The sequence below is a fragment of the Sus scrofa genome, chromosome 5, assembly GCF_054392235.1.
Source record: "Sus scrofa isolate SSC_HxYL_T2T_F1_AM1 chromosome 5, Sscrofa_HxYL_maternal_Yorkshire_Landrace_v2.0, whole genome shotgun sequence".
Lineage (NCBI taxonomy): Eukaryota > Metazoa > Chordata > Mammalia > Artiodactyla > Suidae > Sus > Sus scrofa.
This window is the reverse complement of record NC_139387.1, coordinates 22,972,461-22,992,438: the sequence shown is the minus strand read 5'-3', so window position 1 is coordinate 22,992,438 and position 19,978 is coordinate 22,972,461. Positions and strand designations below refer to the sequence as shown.

Genomic DNA, 19,978 nt, shown 5'->3' with positions numbered 1-19,978 from the left:
AATCAGACAAATATCATGAAATCACTTATATGTGGAATCTAAAAAAATGATACAAAAGAACTCATTTACAAAACAGAAATAGACTCACACACATAGAAAACAAACTTATGGTTACCAAAGTGGGAAAGGAGGGAGGGATAAATTAGTAATTTGGGATTAACAGATACACACTACTACATACAAAATAGATTAAAAAAATAAGTACCTACTGTATAGCACAGGGAACTATATTCAGTATGTTGTATTAACCTATAGTGGAAAAGAACTTGAAAAAGAATAGATATATCTGTACATATTATAACTGAATGACATACATGTACACCTGAAACATCATAAACCAAGTACCCTTCAATTTTTTTAAAAAAGAGAATGTCATTGATATTAGTATTTATACTGTAATATTTTTCTCCATCCCGTATATCTGATTTGCTGATTATTTATTTTAATACATATCCTGTTAATAATTTTTGAATAACTTTTGTATTGAATTGGATCCATTCAATAAATATGTAACTTGTGATTCTAAAGTTTCCTCAGTAGTAAATGCTGTTTTGAAATCCTAAATCTTTATACTTATTCCTAATTTTAAAATACGTTTTGGGATTTTTATAACTATTTTCCTTGTCACACTTAGTTTCTTTTTAATATTAAAAGTACTATTTCTTCTTAATATTATTTCTCTCTGTAAGGAAGGATAATTCACTAAGTTTTTTGGGTTTTTTGGTGGTTTTTTTTTTTGGAAAAATGATGTGCAATCATTTCAGCACTGATGAGGAAAAGTTGAGAGTGGGGTCATCCTTAGATTTCCTGAAACAACTGTTTTCTCTTTTGTATAAAGTTTATAATCCTGAAAGAGTTTGGTTTATAAGAAGAGAACAGGAGTGACCTGATCAAAATCAATATAGAACGGAAGACTAAATCTAGTTCAGAGAGAGACACGATAGGAGAGACACACAAGAAAATTTCTTAGGGATCCTGACTTCAACATTCCCCTAGTTCTTTGAGAGTGATATAATTCTTTGGACTAAGTCGTTAAAGGCTTGCTTCACTTGTTTGTTCCTCAGAGTATAAATAAATGGGTTTAACATGGGGGAAATGGAAGTAGTGAGTATCGTCACTCCCTTATTAATGGTCATTTCATCTTTTGCTGAAGGTTTGATGTAGACAAAGATGCAGCTGCCGTAGGTGATGGAAACCACAATAATGTGGGAAGAACAGGTAGAAAAGGCTTTTGTCCTTTGCTGGGCAGAGGGGAATCCTAGAATTGTTCTGATGATATACACGTAGGACAAAACCACACATACTAGAGTCAGGATAAAGATCAGCACAGTGCCAGCAAGAGTCATCTGTTCAATGAACCTTGTCTCTGAGCAGGCGATCTTCAGGAGTGGATTAACATCACAGACAAAGTGGTCAATGACAGTAGAGTCACAGAATTCCAGGGCCAGTCCGAAGCTAAACGGTGGGGAGATGATCAACAAGGTGGCCATCCAACAGCAGAAGACAATCCTTTGGCAGACCCTCTGGTTCATGATGGTCACGTAATGCAGGGGTTTGCAGATGGCCACGTAGCGATCAAAAGACATGGCGGCCAAGAGAAAAAATTCTGTTACTGCAAACACGTCTGTGAAAAATAGTTGGCATGCACAAGCGTTATAGGTAATGGCCCTGTCACCTGTTGATATACTGTACAAGAATCTAGGAATGCAGGCAGAAGTGAAGGAGATTTCTAAGAAGGAAAAATTTTGGAGAAAAAAGTACATGGCAGTTTTGAGATGAGAATCCACTAATATGAGGAGGATGATGATCAGGTTGCCAGTTAGACTCAACATGTAGGTGAGAAGGAGAAATAGAAAAATCAAAATCTGCATGTGTGGGTCATCTGTCAATCCTAGGAGAATGAAACGGGTTAGTGACGTGTGGTTTCTCATTGCTGGGTCCTGAGTTCTGCCCAATCTGCATGTAAAACTGAAGAAGGTAAGACCTGAGAAGAGGGTGAGAAAAATGTTTTGAATGACTTTTGTTTAGGAAAGCCGGGCAATGTATTTTACATGCATTTTTTTATTTGATAGTTTAAAGTAATTGATGTTGTCAGTCAGCTCTGTTGATTTATCATTTGATAGGTTAGAAACTTGGTTTCCAAACATTTTTTGACCACAACATACAATACGATAGACATTTTATATGACAGTCCAGTGTACATGCACACACACACACACACACACACACACACACACACACACACACACACACAAATATATTCTTACATGTGTCTGAAACCAAAATTTCAAGAAAATTGGACACTCTGCTCTGGGATGTTTTCTATACAATCCATAAAAATATTGAGTCACTATGCCATACACCTGAAACTAATATAATATTGTAAGTCAACTATATTTCAATTTAAAATTAATAAATATAAATATCATCGAAATGATTTCACAGTCTACTAAACAGTCATAACCTGTATTTGAAAATATATTTAATTTTTAGAGCAACTTTAAATGATATATTCCAAGTAAAGTATAAATTTCCCTGAAATTTTTTTTAAGGAATGCCATTCTTTTAATTTATATTTTGGAATAGTTTTTTTTTTCATATTATACTTGTCACCCAGGAACAATGAAATCACAAACTTTAGGGTATCTTTTTTCAAAGAATATTTCCCTTATCACTAACTCAGATTTTACCCAGTTTTAATTATCTACATTCTCTGATACATCTTCATTTTGCCAAATCCCTGACCCTATTTCCAGGGATTGTTGTTGGCTTCTTTTTTCCTGGATAAAATGAAAACACATAAGGGTTTCCATATTCATTTGACAAAGCAATTGAAGACTCTATTCCACTGCCATGATCAAACCTATATTTACTCTACAAAGGATAATTCCTGTATTAAGAAATTCCTTTCCTAAATATTTCCCATGACTTCCTCGAATTCTTTATGTCTTTGTCTGATTGTCACTGATTGTCCACCTTGGTGCACAACACAGGGAGTATTTTGACTCATACCAAATTCGCCAAATTAAAAGATGTTCAATGCGAAGCTCAAGGATACTATTCTTAATGTTTTTAACTCAATCTGATATTTGCCTGAAACACTCAAGACCCCTTGTTATCAAGTCTCTGATGTTATAATCAGCTCTACAAGTATTAACGATATTATTCAATCTCACTTCTATCCTTAAGTTTTAATAATTGTCTTTAATTCCAGACTTCCAACCTATTCCTCAACTGCTTATGGTATGTTTTCTGAACTCACCACTCCACTGAAACCACACTTGGCAAGTTTAACTGTTTAACTGTTCTTTCTTTAGGTTTCAAGGAAGTAGAGTCATTTTGTTTACACCTGTTGTTGCATTTGGTGCTATCAATCACTCCTCCTACTTATATTGTTCCAGATACTTTGTTTGCACCGTATCCACACTCCTGGTTGTTGTTTTGCCCATCTGGTTTCCCATGGAAAATTATCTCTTCCCCTGTTCAGCTTTATCTATATGTTTTCCCTGGAAATTAATTAAATCCCATGACTTCCATTTATCATTTAAAATTTGATAATTTTTAAACATCAAATCTTTTTTTTTTTTTATGGCCACACTCGCAGCATATGGAAGATCCTGGGGGAGGGATTAAACCTGTGCCTCCACAGCAACCTGAACCTCTGCATTCAGGTTCTTAACCCACTGCACCACAGTGAAAACTCCTAACCATTGCATCTTTGATGTGATCTCTTTATTTATTTATTTATTTTGTCTTTTCAGGGCTGCACCCGCAGCATATGGAGGTTCTCAGGCCAGGAGTTGAATCAGAGCTGCAGCTGCCAGCCTATGCCACAGCCACAGCTACAGCAACGTGGCATCTGAACCATGTCTGTGACCTACACCACAGCTCATGGCAATGACGGATCCTTAACACACTGAGTGAGGCCAGGGACCAAACCCGCAACCTCATGATTCCTAGTCGGATTTGTTTCCCCTGTGCCATGATGGGAACTCCCTGATGTGATCTCTTTAAATGTTAAACATCTTCACCTGCTAATTTCACCCTCTCTCTAAGTGAACATGTTCACAATGGAATGCCTCATCAACTGCTCCTCTTGCCATAACTCCTGCCATACTCCTTGTTGATTATACTAAAACCAAAGTCAACACTGATTGCCCTACATTAACAACTGAGAACAAGCTATCATTGTCTTAATGTAACTGTATCTTGAAACTTGGTTGACAGGTACTTTTACTTAATTTTGTTGTTTCCCTGATTCAAACATGGTCAGTTGGTTGGCTGGTTGGTCGGTTGGTCTTGAAGTTATGGAGAGTAGGTCTAAAAGCACACCATGGGGAAAGTCAGGTATTGTAGACATCTTACATGGACTACCTGTCTGGAAAGTATTGTCATCTAAACATTTGTATCTCACTCCCCCTGCTCATTCTGACTCATACCCAGCATTCAGTGACTTGTTTCTCTGTTTTCTGTTGGGACTCTTCAGAGGAGTCTCTAAATCTCCCAAACCACATTAAGACCTTTCTGTGTGTTTTGTCACACCCTATGCTCAAGAGAGGATGCAAAAAAATTAGTGGAAATAGGATATTAATCTCATTTAATACAATAACCATGAACTGAAGAAGTCTGAGATATAGAATTAATTCTGTATTTCACTTTACCCTCAGATCTAATCAGTGGTTAAACAATTTATATTGTTTAATACACAGACTCAATTTTAAAACTCTGACACCTCTTACCTTTGCCATATCCCTGCCTATAATTCCAGGGATTCTTGTTGGCTTTTATATTCGGTGGAGGAAATGTTCTAAGAGGCCCTTAAATCACAATACGACCTAGCTACTCAGCTCATATATACGTCTGCATTGAGGTCAAAAAGTGTTAACTGACTTATCACGGTGTTTCTCAGAGAAATAACTTTCCTTTTATGGCTTCTATTCATGTTCCCTCAATATGCCTGTCAGAAACATATTAACACCAGAAAATGAGGACTCCTGAATTCTAGATTTGAACCAACAACTGCTCTGTGGTGGGTGTTCAGCCAGCACCAACTCAATACACTAACAACTGCTCAAATGTCTTCACTTTCCAATTTTTGTTCAAGGCTATCAATAAAGTTTTTAAAAAATTGACAGATACATGTATACATTCTTTTTTCTCACATTATCCTGCTCCATCATAAGTGAACCACATTCCACGTAAAAATAAAAAAAAAAAAATATTGAGTGAATACTGTAAAGTATCTATAATGGAAAAAATAAAAAACATTAAAATAATTTTAAAAAAACCCCACAATTTCTTTAGAAATTCCAAATAACTGACTGTGTGAGGGTGTTAGTTGATTGCTATAAAAATATTCCTTTCCTGCAGAAGTAGGGGATACTCATATGCCCATTTCCCATAATGAATCTCCCAGAGTGGACAGGCTCCATTAAAGAGACGGTGGATGGACTTTGTTTTAAAATGTGATTTAGGATGAGCTCCAGCTCTCCCAAGTATGTGCACATCATGCATATAACAATAAACTGAACAAATATTAACAATAGATTAAATAATGACAGTAATAAAACAGAATAATGGACTCAAATATAGAAGAAGATTGCATATACAGCCCACCTACTTCTCTTTGCTTCAGGCTTGAGACTTCCAAACATATGCAACTCTGGAAACTTCAGGCCCTGTCCCTGCTGTTAAATATCTTGAAAATTAAGTTGACACAATTATTTGACTGCTGTATCTTACTCCTCTTGCCTTTTAGAGTACTGAACATTTTAAAAAGGCAGGGATATTAATCATAACAGCAGATAATTTCCAATTCAAGGCTGCTTCTAGAAGTCCTTCACTGCACCTGTTTTTAGGTTGCCTGCTATTTATTAATGCATAAACCCAGCCTTATCAGTCTCCACAATCAATTCAATATTATGAATTGTTTTTTCTTATAATCAAAATTCAATTAACTATTCACATCACTAATTTTGGTAATAAATACAAAACTGTTTTTAAGAAATAATAATTTTCAGAGTTCCTGTGGAGGCACAATGGTTTGAGGATCTGACTGCAGCAACTAGAGTTGCTACAAAGGTGTGGGTTCCATCCCTGGCCCAGCACAGTGGGTTAAAGCATCTGACACTGCCACAGCTATAGCAGAGGTTGCAGCTGTGGCTTGGATTTATTCCCTGGACTGGAAACTTCCATATGCCACAGGAGCAGCCATACAAAAAATAAGAAAAGAAAAGAAATATAATTTTCTAAGTCTCTCAAAGACCACAGACATAATGGTTTCAATTGGTTATTTATTTCTGAGAGTTAGAAGGATGAGGAATATGTTTTCACAGGCTTGGACATGGACTTCTAGGGGGTCACTCTTACTCATTGACCCATCCTCACCTCACAGGCAGCTCGGGGATGCCAATGATATATCAGATCCTTTTGGTTCTACCTTTTGGCCAAACGTTTCCTACCAAGGTATTTGTAATTGCTGCTCCAAGGTCTGAAGGAATATCGAGAACTTGTTTCTGTTTGGAGAGACATCATAACTGAACCTTCCTAAACAAAAATGAGAATTTCTGACGGTAAGAAGACTGATGTTTGTTTTATGTGCCAAACATGAATCCAAGTGATAAACATGAATCCTAGGTGAATTAGGTTTTAAAGTCATTTATGAATCTTTTGAGCAATCATTTGGCAAAGATTGTGAAACACGTAGCCATGGGGACAGTGTCCTCAGAGAGCTGAAGATTCCACAATGACATTCAACACAGGACATTCACACAAAATGAAAATAAGATGACAAAGAATAAGTCTACATTCCCTTCCTCTTGTTTAAAAACATCTACAGTTACTAATAGCTGCTAAAAGAATAATGTCCCCTTTCTCCATTTTTACCTTAAGTAATTGCTAGTTATTATAAACTAGACACAAAATTTTATTTGTGGTTACCCATAATGTATAATTTTTGGGTTGTTTATACTTTCTCCTTTTGTTTTTTATAATTTTGGTAATTTACATATAACATAAAATTTACCATCTCTATCAATTTAAAGGTACAGTTCAGTAGTACTAAGTACATTCCTATTGTTGTGTATTACCCTTCATCTTTAACACACTTATTTTTTCTTGCAATATCTAGTAATTGCTGTTTATTATAAAGAGTAAAGTAATTTCTTTTTATTGTTTAAAATTGTTATTTATGGAGTTCCCACTGTGGCATGGTGGGTTAAGGATCCAGCATTGCTACAGATGTGGCACAGGTCACCACTCTGGTTTGGATTGGATCCCTGGCCTGGGAGCTTCCATAGGACCCGATGTGACCAAAAAAGTAATAATAAATTAATTAATTTAATTGCATTGCTATTTATTACAATATTAAACTAAAAATATATAAAATTTGAACTTAATATAATACCCACCCATAATATCTCAGGTTATACCTTTCCAGAAATCTCCTATGTAAAAATATTCATATTAATTGGTAGATTCACAAATGTGAAACTTTCTATACCAGTTGTTTCTCAAGCTAATTTATAAATAAAATTTTCAATAAACTTTTTTAATCTCAATAATTATAAATTTGTGTCATCATTTGGGGAACTATGTCATATTCCTTCTTGGAGCATTCCATCATAATTTGAAATCAATTCTAACCAGTGAAACTTTGTGATGTCTAAAAACATGTTTCACTATCATAAAAAAATGACTTCCTCAAAACGATTATATGATTCTACAATTTTTATTATAAATCTTTGCAGTTTCTTTTTAAAATCAATGATCAGTTGTGACACACAATGCATTTTTATCAAATATCTTTGTCTACAACATTCTTGGCAGGGAAGACAGAAAAATATCAGAAGGAATTAAAATAAAAATATACGAAAACTGGAGTTCTCGTTGCGGCTCCATGTGTCAAGAATGAGACTGGTATCCATGAGGATGTGGGTTCAATCCCTGGCCTTGTTCATTGGGTTAAGGATCTGGTGTTGATGCAAGCTGTGATGTAGGCTCCAGACATGGCTCAGATCTGGCATTGCTGTGGTGTTGGCTGGAAGCCATAGCTCTGATTCAAACCTCTAGCCTGAGAACTTCTGTATGCCATATCTGCTGCCCTAAAATAAACAAATAAACAAATAAAATTTCAAGTTACTTTTCAGAAATAAATTCATATTTTCTCATTGAGTCACATATATTCATATCTATCCTTCATAACTTTCTTTCATATCAATTCTTCATTTTTAAAATGAGCTACGCTTTTCTATTTTTAAATTATGTTTGTTGAATACTAAAGTGAAATATTTCAAGATTGACTTTGATAGTTGTCTTCCTATATTTCTCATTATATTTGACATCTTCTGAAGAGGATTTACCTGTGTTTTTGTATTATGTGTGGTTACTCTCAAGATATATTTGAGGGTATTTCAAAGTTTATACTTTCTCATTTTATTTTTTTATAATTTTGGTAAATTACACATAATGTAAAATTGACCATCTCAACTACTTTCAAGAGTACAGTTCATAAGTATTAAGCACATTCTTTTGGTCATGGATTTCCCTTAATACTTTAATACACATATTTAATTTTGATTTTTCTTGCAATATCTAGGAAGAGCTGCTATCTAGATCCTCATTCCTAATAAGGAAAATCTTTTAGACTGCTTTTTTTTCCTTTTTCCACTTCTTCTGAACTATTTAATAGGAGACTGTTGACTCATGTTCTATGTTGCGATGGTAAGGTTTTCTTTCTTTCTTTTTTTTTTTGTCTTTTTGCCTTTTCTTGAGCCACTCCCATGGCATATGGAGGTTCCTAGGCTAGGGGTCCAATCAGAGCTGTAGCCACCAGCCTACGCCACAACAACGTGGATCCGAGCCGCGTCTGCGACCCACACCACAGCTCAGGGCAATGCCGGATCCTTAACCCACTGAGCAAGGCCAGGGATCAAACCGGCAACCTCATGGTTCCTAATCGGATTTGTTAACCACTGTGCCACGATGGGAACTCCAAGGTTTTCTTTTTATTATAAATGTTATTTTAGTTTTAAGAATAAATGTTATTCATATCTGTAACTACCCTACTCCTGTTACCCTAAAGATATTTTCATCTCTTGGATGAAAGCATTTTTTTCTTTCTTGGTGGAGTATACCATTACATAATTCTATTGGTTTTAATAAAATAAAACATTTTGATAGTTTTAATTTCTTAAATTGCATTAATTTGGTCTCAAACATGAATGGTTCCTTTCCCACGTGTATAATTTTCTATTAGAAATCATTTTCCTGGAGCAATTTCATTTTCTTTTACTAGGACTTCCAATGATGAAACTATTTCATATATTGATCCTTTAATACAATGCAATACAGTACACTGACAGATAATTATTCTTCAGAAGTGTTTAGGATTGTTTAAATTATTTTTCAAAGTATTATTGAGGTATAGTTGTTTTTCAAGGTTGAGATAATTTCTGCTGTACAACAAAGTGATTCAGTTATACATGTACACACATCCATTCTCTTTCAGATTTTTTTTTTCCCACATAAATTATCACAGAATATTGGGGAGAGTACTCTGTGAAGTGTTTAGTTTTTTCTCTTTTCTTCTATTTATATATATTCTTAATTTACCATTAGGTAATCATTTCCTTTTTATTTGATTCTCACTTGGTGATTAAAATGTTATTGACCAACGAGGAATTTTTTTTCTCTATAATTGCATCTAATTTTCCTTTCCAGTTATTCTGTCTCTGGAGAGCACATTGCATGGTTATTAGGATCTATGGATTCATCTTCAAAGGCTCCACTTTTATCATTTGCTAAGTATATTTACTCCTTCCTTGTATTCAGAAGTTACTTGCTACAGGGAATTGGATCACGAGGTGGAGCAGGAGGACACAGAATTCATCTCCCCCATGAATATGCCAGAGATACATTTACATGTGGAACAAGTCTCCCTGAAAACTAACTGGACACTGGCAGAAAGACTCCTGTACAAACAACTCTATAAGAAAGAACCACCCAGAATCGAGGAGGAAGGAAAGAAAAGCGATCATCAGGTTGGGACCTGTGCCCCTGGGAGGGATCAGAGGAGAGGGCAGATTACGTAGGCATAGATCCTCCCTGGGAGTGGGCAGTGTGAGCCACATATTGCCCCAGCCCCAAGGTCTGACAATGCCGACAAACCCTTGGCATATAGGAGGGCCCATGGGACTAACAGGAGGCTTTGGGAAGCTTAGACTCTGATTGTGAGGAATGCACAATGCTTGGATGCTCCCAAGACAGGGCAGGGAGGGTGGATTGAGAACACATTGAGGATGACAGGTGCCTAGGCCTGAGCCCAGCAAGCACACAAGCAAGAACTCTTGCTTCACAATGCAGCAACATGGTGGAGCAAGGGCAGCCACGACCAAGCAGAGAACTCAGCCAGGAGACACAGAGGAGGCCCAGACCCAAAGCAGCATCTGAGCAGGGAAGGGGCAGTTATCTCTGATGGTGGCCAGACCACCACAGCCCACAGCCGGACATGGACCCATATGCACTTCAAAGAAAATCCTACAAAATATTAAAAGAAATTAAATGAATGGGAATGCCACGTTAATGGATTGGAAGACTCCATACTCTAAAATGTAAATTGTTTTCAAATCAATCCTTTGATGTAAAACAAACTCCATCAAAATCCTAGCAAATTATTTTTGTGTCAATTAACAATGCGATTCTAAAATTTATATGGACAGCAGAGGCCCAAGTATAATGATAATAATAATAATAAAACCACTCCTCTGAAAAAGAAGAAAACTATACTGACAATAATATAAAAAAACAGATGGAGAGGCCAGGACAGGAAGTGCAGAAAGACACCCCTGCGAATGTGCCCCTGCCTCCGTTTCTCCAAGCTGTTCTTCTCTGAATCCCTGATGCCCTTGGCCTCTCCATTCCTACTTCAGTCTGAATTTCCCTCTGCCCAGGAAAAGCTCCAGTATCGCTGCTTTGGAGGGCGTGATGCTATCAGGACCTATGGAATTTTCACGGTTTACCATGGATGGGGAGGAGGCTCCAGGGCAGCACAGGAAATTACACGCACATGTGGATTCTATGATTCCAGCTCAGTTATCTGAATTCCCAGCTGGGCTACCTAGCTTCATAAAAAGCTGGCTCTGTTAGCAGTGTCCAAACGTGGGAGCAAGCTCTGGATTCATAACCAAACAGTGTATATTGAACATAAGACACTCAGACCCTGCGTTCTTGACAAGCAGAATGACATGTGTGTGTGTAACACAGTCCCAGCATGTTTTGAATATGAAATTACAGTGATTAATATGACAATACTGATTAGTTCTACCTTGAAATAAGAGCAATGGATGAACTGGATTACATGATGAACAGAATGATATCATTAAATATTAACTCTCCAAAACATTGAAATAAGATGGCTTATAAACTAATGAGGAGTTCTCACTGTGGCTCAGCAGAAACAAACCTGACTAGCATCCATGAGGATTTGGATTCCATCCCTGGCCCCGCTCAGTGGGTTGGGGATCCAGCATTGTGAGAGATGTGGTGTAGGTCACAGACAGCTCTGATCTGGCATTGCTGTGGCAATGGTGTGGGCCTGCAGCTGTAGTTCCCATTCAACACCTAACCTGGAAACTTCCATGTGCTGCACATCCAGCCTTTAAAAAGGGAAAACAAAAAAAACAACAACAAAAAAAACCCAACAACTACTGAGCAGAAGGAGTTCCCGTTGTGGCTCAATGGGTTAAGAACCTGACTAGCATCCATGAGGATGCAGGTTCAATCCCCAGCCTTGCACAGTGGGTTAAGGATCTGGTTTTGCTGTGGCTGTGGCATAGGCCTGCAGCTGCAAGCTACAACTCCAATTCAACTCCAAGCCTGGGAGACGCCACAGGACATAGAGACAGCCCTAAAAAAACAAAACAAACAAACAAACAAAAACCTAAGAAGTAGATATTTGGAGGACTGACTTGAGTAGATCACATGAGGGTGTATTGTAACAAAATTCATCAGCTGACCCCCAGTGTTTAGACCATGTAAAAAGGATGAGAATCTGATTGTCATTTTATCATCTGACATTTTTTTCCCCTGCAACTGATGCTATTATGCTTTCATTTCTCATCTCTGTGGACCCTGCCATATGAGAGGTGATTAATTTCTTTCTTCTTTTTCCGCCAAAGATAATTTTACCACATATTCATCAGTGGTTTGAATAGGGTCACTAAGGGCATTTTTGTTTGTTCCCTTAATTATTCCCTATGCACTCAAGCATATAAAACCAACACATGCCATTTCTATCAAGGAAAATGTATTCAAAAACTCAGCCCATTTCACTTCACAGCCAGGGAGAGTTTCCAGTATTTATTTACCATTGTTTCCATTCTTTCAGTCACAGCATTAAGGGAAGTATTTATAACAGTCACATGAGAGATAGGCACTCTCATCAGATTCCATTTGCGACGTGGTGATGTTTGGTAGCTCAGTGCACATTACCTTGCATTTGCAGACACTCTTATCTGGAAGAGTATGCAGGGCTTAAAAGTAGGGCAAAGTCAACTCAAAATTATACTTACTAGCACCTACTGTTTCTCAGACTCACAAAGGAACTTTGAGTTAAATTTCCTGAAAAGTCATGGGGAACCACCAGAAAGTAAGTATGAAATGTTTGTCATTTATGTACCTGAATGCTTGAGAACTAGAACCATGGAAGGTGTGCAAAAGCAGCCCTTGGGGAAAGGCAGTGAGTTTAAAACTTTCTGCTGGAATCTGAGTCCAAGAAGTACCTTCATATTCAGAGAGAGTTTGAAAAGTAATCTTTGAGCTGCCACTTTGTTCTATGTAACATGGTAATCAATCTGAACATGACTCTTGGGTTGTGATCTTGGAAGAGATTAGACTTAAGGGTAAGACCAGTTATGTACACAGAAGTGTTGGCACTGCCATGGCATAATGAGAGGGGCCAAAAATGAATCTCAAAAAGGTATTCCTCATGTTTTCATGGTCTCTTAGAACATGAGGGTTATAAACAGCTTCAAAGGGGCAACCACCCCTTTTCATCACTCTGCTAAATGATTATTTAACTTATCCTTAAACATTTCCAGTGCATCCCTTGGGCTGCCTCAGTCCTGTCCAAATCCATAATAATTAAAGTTACATTAATTAGGTCAGACTACATTCTAGGATTTTAGAGCCTCTGAAGTTAATTGTTCTTTTACTAGTGCACTCAAATAACTCACATATGTAAAATGTAAAAACAGCAAAAAAAGTAAAAGGAGTTCTCTGGTGGCTCAGTGGGTTAAGGATCCAGCATTGTCATTGCTATGGCTCTGGTTACTGGTGTGTCAAAGGTTCAGTACCTGGCCTGGGAACTTCCACATGCACCAGAAGCCACCCCACAACTGCACAAAAAAAGATTTAAAATAGGTTCGTTTGTTATTAATTGAAAACATCATAAGATCAGATAAACATAATGATGATTATTTTGGAATGAAATGACTATAATTAAAATAAAGTGGTAAACCTCACTTACAAGAAATATACCAATAAAATCCAAATATCAGGATATCTTTTTAGTAAAATACGTTAAAAACAATCTCCAAAGCAATAATTCTCAAATTCCTAAGGCTTCGGGAAATCAAGATTCTCACTTACAAAGAGTGAAACTACACATGGGCACATATTTCTTAAAGGACTAGTTTAGCACTAAATGTGGGAAGCCCTTTAATCAATATTTCTTTTTTGACCAGTTCTTAAAAGTGAACTCTGATGTGTTTTAAAAGAAAAGAGTTATATATAAGAATGTCGACTAAAAGATTATTTTAGAAAAAATGGAAAAAATTTTGATGCTCAATATTAAAAATACTATCATTTTCTTCTTTACATATTGGAATATAATATGAAAAGCTGTTTGTTTTTTTGTCTTTTCTAGGGCCGAGCCCACAGCATATGGAGGTTCCCAGGCTAGGGATATAATCAGATCTGTAGCCGCCAGCCTTACACCACAGCCACAGCAACGCCAGATCCAAGCTGCATATGCAAACTATACCACAGCTCATGGCAATGCCGGATCCTTGACCCACTGAGCAAGGCCAGGGATTGAACCCGCAACCTCATGGTTCCTAGTCGGGTTCAATAACACCCCACCGAGCCACGACGGGAACTCTGAAAGCTGTGTTTTTAAAGAATATTTAATGACATGAGGCAAAGACATGGTAAGTACTCTAAAACCAACTGCATGAATAAAGTGAGGTTAAGTGAGGAAAATATCAAATATTATTTACATATAAAATTAATTTCACAAAGTATAAATAACTGCCTTATATAACTATATATGTAGAAACAGATTGTAAATAAATTCAACAAGATATGAGTAATGAGGAACTCTGCGTGATGTGATTCTAGAAAGCCTTGCTTGCTTTCTTATAGTTGTCTTTTGTTTCTAGATGAATGTAGAGAATAAATATGTGTTTTTATTTTATTGGCATTAATGTAATGCTATTATCTTTAAAGACAAAAATAATAAATAACAATTCTCCATATTTCAAAATGATTCCTTGATAGCAAGAAATGAAACAGTCATAGCCTAAAACAACAGTATTAAATATACTGCCTTTGTGTTATGATTTTCTTCTTAAAGTAAGCATTCAAACAGTGGTGTGAAGTTATTTGCAAATCTCATTCCACCATGTCCTCTGAACTGAGGCACAAGGTTATATATTTTTATGGTATGCAGCGGTGTACCACCCCGCAATGTTAAGTGGGAGTCAGTGTATTGGGCAGCATGAGCATTGGGGTCCACGGGTAGAAAGAAGGAGCTGAGGACAACTTTGGAGGCACTAAGTGGGAAGATGTGTGGCTCTCAGGAAACCACCACATCAGCCTCAGAGAGCAATCCCTGCACAGGCACACCTTATGTAAAAGTGGCCGACACTCAGGCGAACCCTTTATGCTACAAGAGAAGGTCAGCAGGATTTTTCTAGGAAGGTGTTGCTAAATCCTATCACATCCTGGCAATCCTCCTAATAGAAAAGACAGGTTGCCTTCCCTAGGCCAAGAGGGAAAGAGCACTTAAGGTATTTCCTAGGGAATATCTTAAACATCGCATAAAAAAAATCACATTACAAAAGAATTGATATCTCCTAAGAAGATACCATCTAGCCATTTTACTGAAGTAACCCAGATACCCTGGAGATATCATTTGCAGTTAGGAATCATTTGAAAAGCTAACATTTTGTGACTATTAGAACTGACTAAGGATGAGCAATTGCCCCAACTTCTGAAATGACAATGTTTCTGGAAACATGGAATCTTTGGATCCAATTTGAACTGGCTTAAATTCCAGCGCTGATATTTCTTAGAAGTTCAATATACCCTCATCCCTGAGAGAGTGAGTGAATAGAGGAGAAATGTGAGAAATGAAAAACTGCTCAAGGGCTTCCTGGAAGGTGATGAAATGATGGCTGTTTGCCGTGATCCTCAAAGGAAGCAACACAGGGAGGCAACCTTGTAGGGAAGCGCCTAAGGATGGATTGTGGGTTTTCAGCTTTTAAGAATATTCACACTTAATAGCAAGTTTTATTTATTCTCTGTGTCATATTTAGTCTTTGTTAATGTTAATGCCTGACAACACCCGTTCTTTGGGGGAATAAGCACAGAATGTGAGTCTCTTCTTGGGCCAGGCTGCTGAGAACAAAGAGAGATGTCCTGTAGCACTGATAGGGTAGCTGTGATTAACGACATTCCCAATGGTAAGGTGTGTCTTCGGAGAAAGAAATCATGGCAAAGAAGGCAGTGCTTCCCCAAGAAATATTCTCCCTCATCTGCATCTTGGAGGATGTAGATTTTATGTTATTAAGGGAGTTGGAAAGCAGCCTCAGAAGGCATTTGGGAGCTAAAATGTCTATGCATAAACTACAGAACCCCAGTGAGATTCTGTAAGGATCTTAGTGCAAAGCCTAAGGACAGGATTCTGTTCCCTGGGGGAAACCATCAAACATCCCCCTTTCTAGGGTTTGGGAAGGCTTAGGAAGGGGGAGACATTAGACAATGGACAGATTTTGAAACAGGAATTCAAGGAAGGAAACAAAACAGAGGCTGGTCAAACTGATTCACAAGAGAGACACAAACTCTAACATTTTACCATATTATCTATTGTGAAAGGAGTGCAAAGAAGAAAGCTGGAAGAGGATGGGACTCAGGAAATTTCCAGATAACTCTCTGATACTGCTCCCAGGTCATCCAAACAGTAAAATCTTATCTAGGATGCTGGGGGATGAAGAAATTATTTGAAGGGGACAAATGCTGCAAAGCACAGAAAATAGTATGACTAAGCCACTGATGGTAATTGCTCTAAGGTATGAGAATGATATGTTGATGTGCTGTAATGACAAGTGGGAAAATACATTTTTATCCATTTTTTATATTAACGGTCATTTGTGGATCTCCTGCTCTACACTGAGGACGGGAGGACCAAGATGGCTGCCAAATCTCTGGGGACTGGGAGGTCTACTTTTTAATTGTCCTGGGCTGCAGTGGACACTTCCATAAACCAAATTCCGAAGATGAATATTTTTCATAAACTACAGTCTGAAGAGCAAGGGAAAACAGAGTCCAAGGAAATGAAGCATGATGCACTCACTAACATCGTGATTATTGATTACCAAGGGAAAATTCTAAAATGTGTTTCCACTGGCTTGTTTCACTACTTTTCAATACATAGCTTATTGAAATATTATTTTTACATTTTATTCCTCAGATTCAAAATTTATGATTTATTAATACAGACTTATGTATCTGACAAATGTGATGAAAAATCATTCTGCTATCACTTCCTTCATCCTACTAGGATTAACAGATGACCCACGACTCCAGGTGTTTCTTTCGGTATTCCTGTTTCTGACCTACATTTTCACTGTTGTTGGAAATCTGGTCATCATCCTCCTCACTCTGGTGGACTCTCACCTTAAAACACCCATGTACTTTTTCCTTCGGAATTTCTCCATCCTAGAGATATTATTCACAACTGTCTGTGTTCCTCGATTCCTGTACAGCATGACAACTGGGGACAAAAGCGTGACCTACAATGCTTGTATCATCCAGTTATTTTTCATCATCCTCATTGGGGCAACAGAATTTTTTCTCCTAACCGCCATGTCCTATGACCGCTATGTGGCCATCTGCAAGCCCCTGCACTACACCGCCATCATGAATGGAAGGATATGCACCGTTCTTGTCCTTGGCTGTTGGCTGATTGGGTTAATTGTCATACTCCCACCTCTCAGCCTAGGAGTTGAGCTAGATTTCTGTGACTCCAATCTCCTTGACCATTTTGGCTGTGATGCATCTCCTCTTCTAAAGATTGTATGCTCAGACACTCAATATGTAGAACAACTTGTTTTAATCATGGCTGTGCTGACCCTCCTGGTCACACTCGTCTGTGTGATTGTGTCCTACACCTACATCATCAAGTCCATTTTAAGGCTCCCTTCAGCCCAGCAGAGAAAAAAGGCTTTCTCCACCTGTTCTTCCCACATCATTGTGGTCTCCATAACCTATGGAAGTTGCATCTTTATCTATATTAAACCGGCAAAGGAAGGAGTGGCCATTAATAAGGCGGTGTCCCTGCTCAACACTTCGGTTATTCCTCTGATGAACCCTTTCATTTATACGCTACGGAATAAGCAAGTCAAACAAGCCTTCAGGGACTTAATAAAAAAGATGGCTTTTCTTTCAAAGAATTAGGAAATGAAAAAGATTGTATAAATTTAAAATTTACACATATAAATATTTCATCTTTTACTGTGTTCTAATTCAAATCAACCGTACAGTCCTGAACTTACAGTCTAACTTACCACCAAAGCTTCTTTTCTATTACTCTGAGAACCATGGACTGAAGAAAGCACTGTAGCCTTAATTCAAATACACCTTTCTGAAAAACAATGGCTGTGGGTACATGCATAACTGAGTCACTTGTTATACAGAAGAAATTATCACAACATTTTAAATCAACTATACTTCAATAAAGCTCAAAAAAATAGACCTTTCATTGTTGTTCACTCTTCTAAGTGAGCATGAAAATAAATTTCCAGATGGTCTCAATAATACCTCATCATGCTTATGTCTGAATCACAAAAATGCAGTAACCAAAATAAGAGTGGTCTTTTTCCAATTGTTTCTTTAAATGTATAGCTTTTCCAGGTCAAATATTATTTATCTCATGATTCCTTCCTATTCTACCATCCACTGTTTCTAAAACAGGATAATGGGTAGAGATAATTTGTTTCTCTTTTCTATTGATTGATTGATTGATTGATTTTTGTCTTTTGGCTTTTTAGGGCTGCCCCTATGGCATATGGAGGTTGCCAGGCTAGGGGTCAATTCGGAGCTGTAGCCACTGGCCTACACAACAGCCATAGTAACGCGGGATCTGAGCCATGTCTGTGATCTACACCACAGCTCACAGCAATGCCCGATCCTTAACCTACTGAGCAAGCCCAGGGATCAAACTCTAGTCCTCATGGATACTAGTTGGGCTTGTTAACTACTGAGCCATGACAGGAACTCTCTCTCATTTTTTAATGGAACCTCATTACTACAGACTGAGATGAAACTAATTTATCATTAAACTGATATATTTTTTGGTTTTTTAACGCTTTTATTTTGGGCATTAGAGCCCTTTTTTTCTAATTTTATTAGATATAATCGACAAATAATGTCATATAAGTTGAAGCTGTATACCATGAAGATTTTACATATGTATATATTGCAAAGAGATTATCATAATGTTTAGTTAACACCAATTACCTCTGCTTTGTATAATGGCTCTACAATTTTCTTTTCTGCATGAGAATTTTTTAATATCTACTCTCTTGTCAAGTTTCATTAAATACAATATAGTATCATTAATCAAAGTCAACATGCTGTACATTTGAAACTCAGGGCTCATTTATCTTAGAACTGGAAATCTGTATCTTTGACCACCTTCACCCATTTCCCCCGGCCTCTGGCAACTACCTATCTGGTCTCTGTTCCTATGCACTTTTTTAGATTCTACGTGTAAGTGATATCACACAGTATTTGTCTTTCTCTGTCTGACTTACTTTACTTAGCATAATGTCCTCAAACTCTAGTCATGTTGTTGAAACTGGTAGAAAGGTCTTACTTTTTTGTCTGAATGATATTCCTTTGTATATACCTCCTCTTCTTTACCCATTTATCCATCCATGACTCAAGTGGTCTCCATATCTTGGCTGTTTACTCATGCTTGGTTTATTTACTAAGGCTGCAATAAATGTGGGAATGCAGCTATCTCTTTGAAATCATGATTTTTGTTGCCTTAGAATATATACCCAAGAAGAAATACTGCTGTGTCATATGAGAGTATTATTTTTAGTTTTTAGAAAAAAAAATCCATATTGTTTTCTATAATGGCTATACCAATTTACCTATTCCTACCAAGAGAATCCCAGGGTTCCTTTTTCTCCACATACTCATGAACACTTGTTATTAACATTTGTAATATTTTTTACTGCAGCCATTCTAACAGGTTTGAGACAGTATCTTGTTGAATTTTCAATTTGCATTTCCCTGAAGATTAGTGATACTGAACATCTTTTTATGTACCTGATGGCCATTTATGTGTCTTTGGGAAAATGTCTTCAGATCCTTTGTTGAGATTAGGTTGTTGAGGGTTTTGTTATTGAATTTTAGGAGATCTTTATATATTTTGGATATCCAATATATGGTTTGCAAATATTTGCTCTGTTTCTCCCATTCCATAGACTCGTGTCTTGTCATTTTGCTGATTGTTTCCTTTGCTGTGCAGAATCTTTTTAGTTTGATTTGTCTCACTTGTTTAATTTTGCTTTTGTTGTTTGAGCTTTGGGTGTCATATCCAAAAATAATTATTGCTAAGGACAATGTCAAGGAGTTTTTCCCTACATTTTATTCTAGGAGTTTTACATGTTCAGATATTAACATTTTA

At 37.2% G+C, this 19,978-nt stretch overlaps 3 protein-coding genes across 5 annotated transcripts in view; 1 reads left to right on the top strand and 2 right to left on the bottom strand.

Moving 5' to 3' along the window:
* LOC146403204 (uncharacterized) overlaps positions 1–19,978 on the bottom strand; it is a 732,844-nt gene that overhangs the window by 370,539 nt on the left and 342,327 nt on the right. The gene's annotated exons all lie outside the window — the stretch shown is intronic.
* Positions 993–1,931, bottom strand: LOC100153110 (olfactory receptor 6C2-like). Its single transcript, XM_021091227.2, has one exon. The coding sequence runs from the start codon at positions 1,929–1,931 to the stop codon at positions 993–995; it is 939 nt and encodes a 312-aa protein (XP_020946886.2).
* Positions 16,801–17,736, top strand: LOC100154323 (olfactory receptor 6C2-like). 2 transcript variants are annotated; one of them, XM_084957845.1, is made up of 2 exons: positions 16,801–17,573; positions 17,618–17,675. In XM_084957845.1, exons 1-2 carry the CDS (start codon positions 16,801–16,803, stop codon positions 17,673–17,675), a joined length of 831 nt encoding a protein of 276 aa, XP_084813971.1. The 2 variants fall into 2 exon arrangements, with proteins under 2 accessions (XP_084813971.1, XP_001928749.3); XM_001928714.3 differs by having other exon boundaries at positions 16,801–17,736.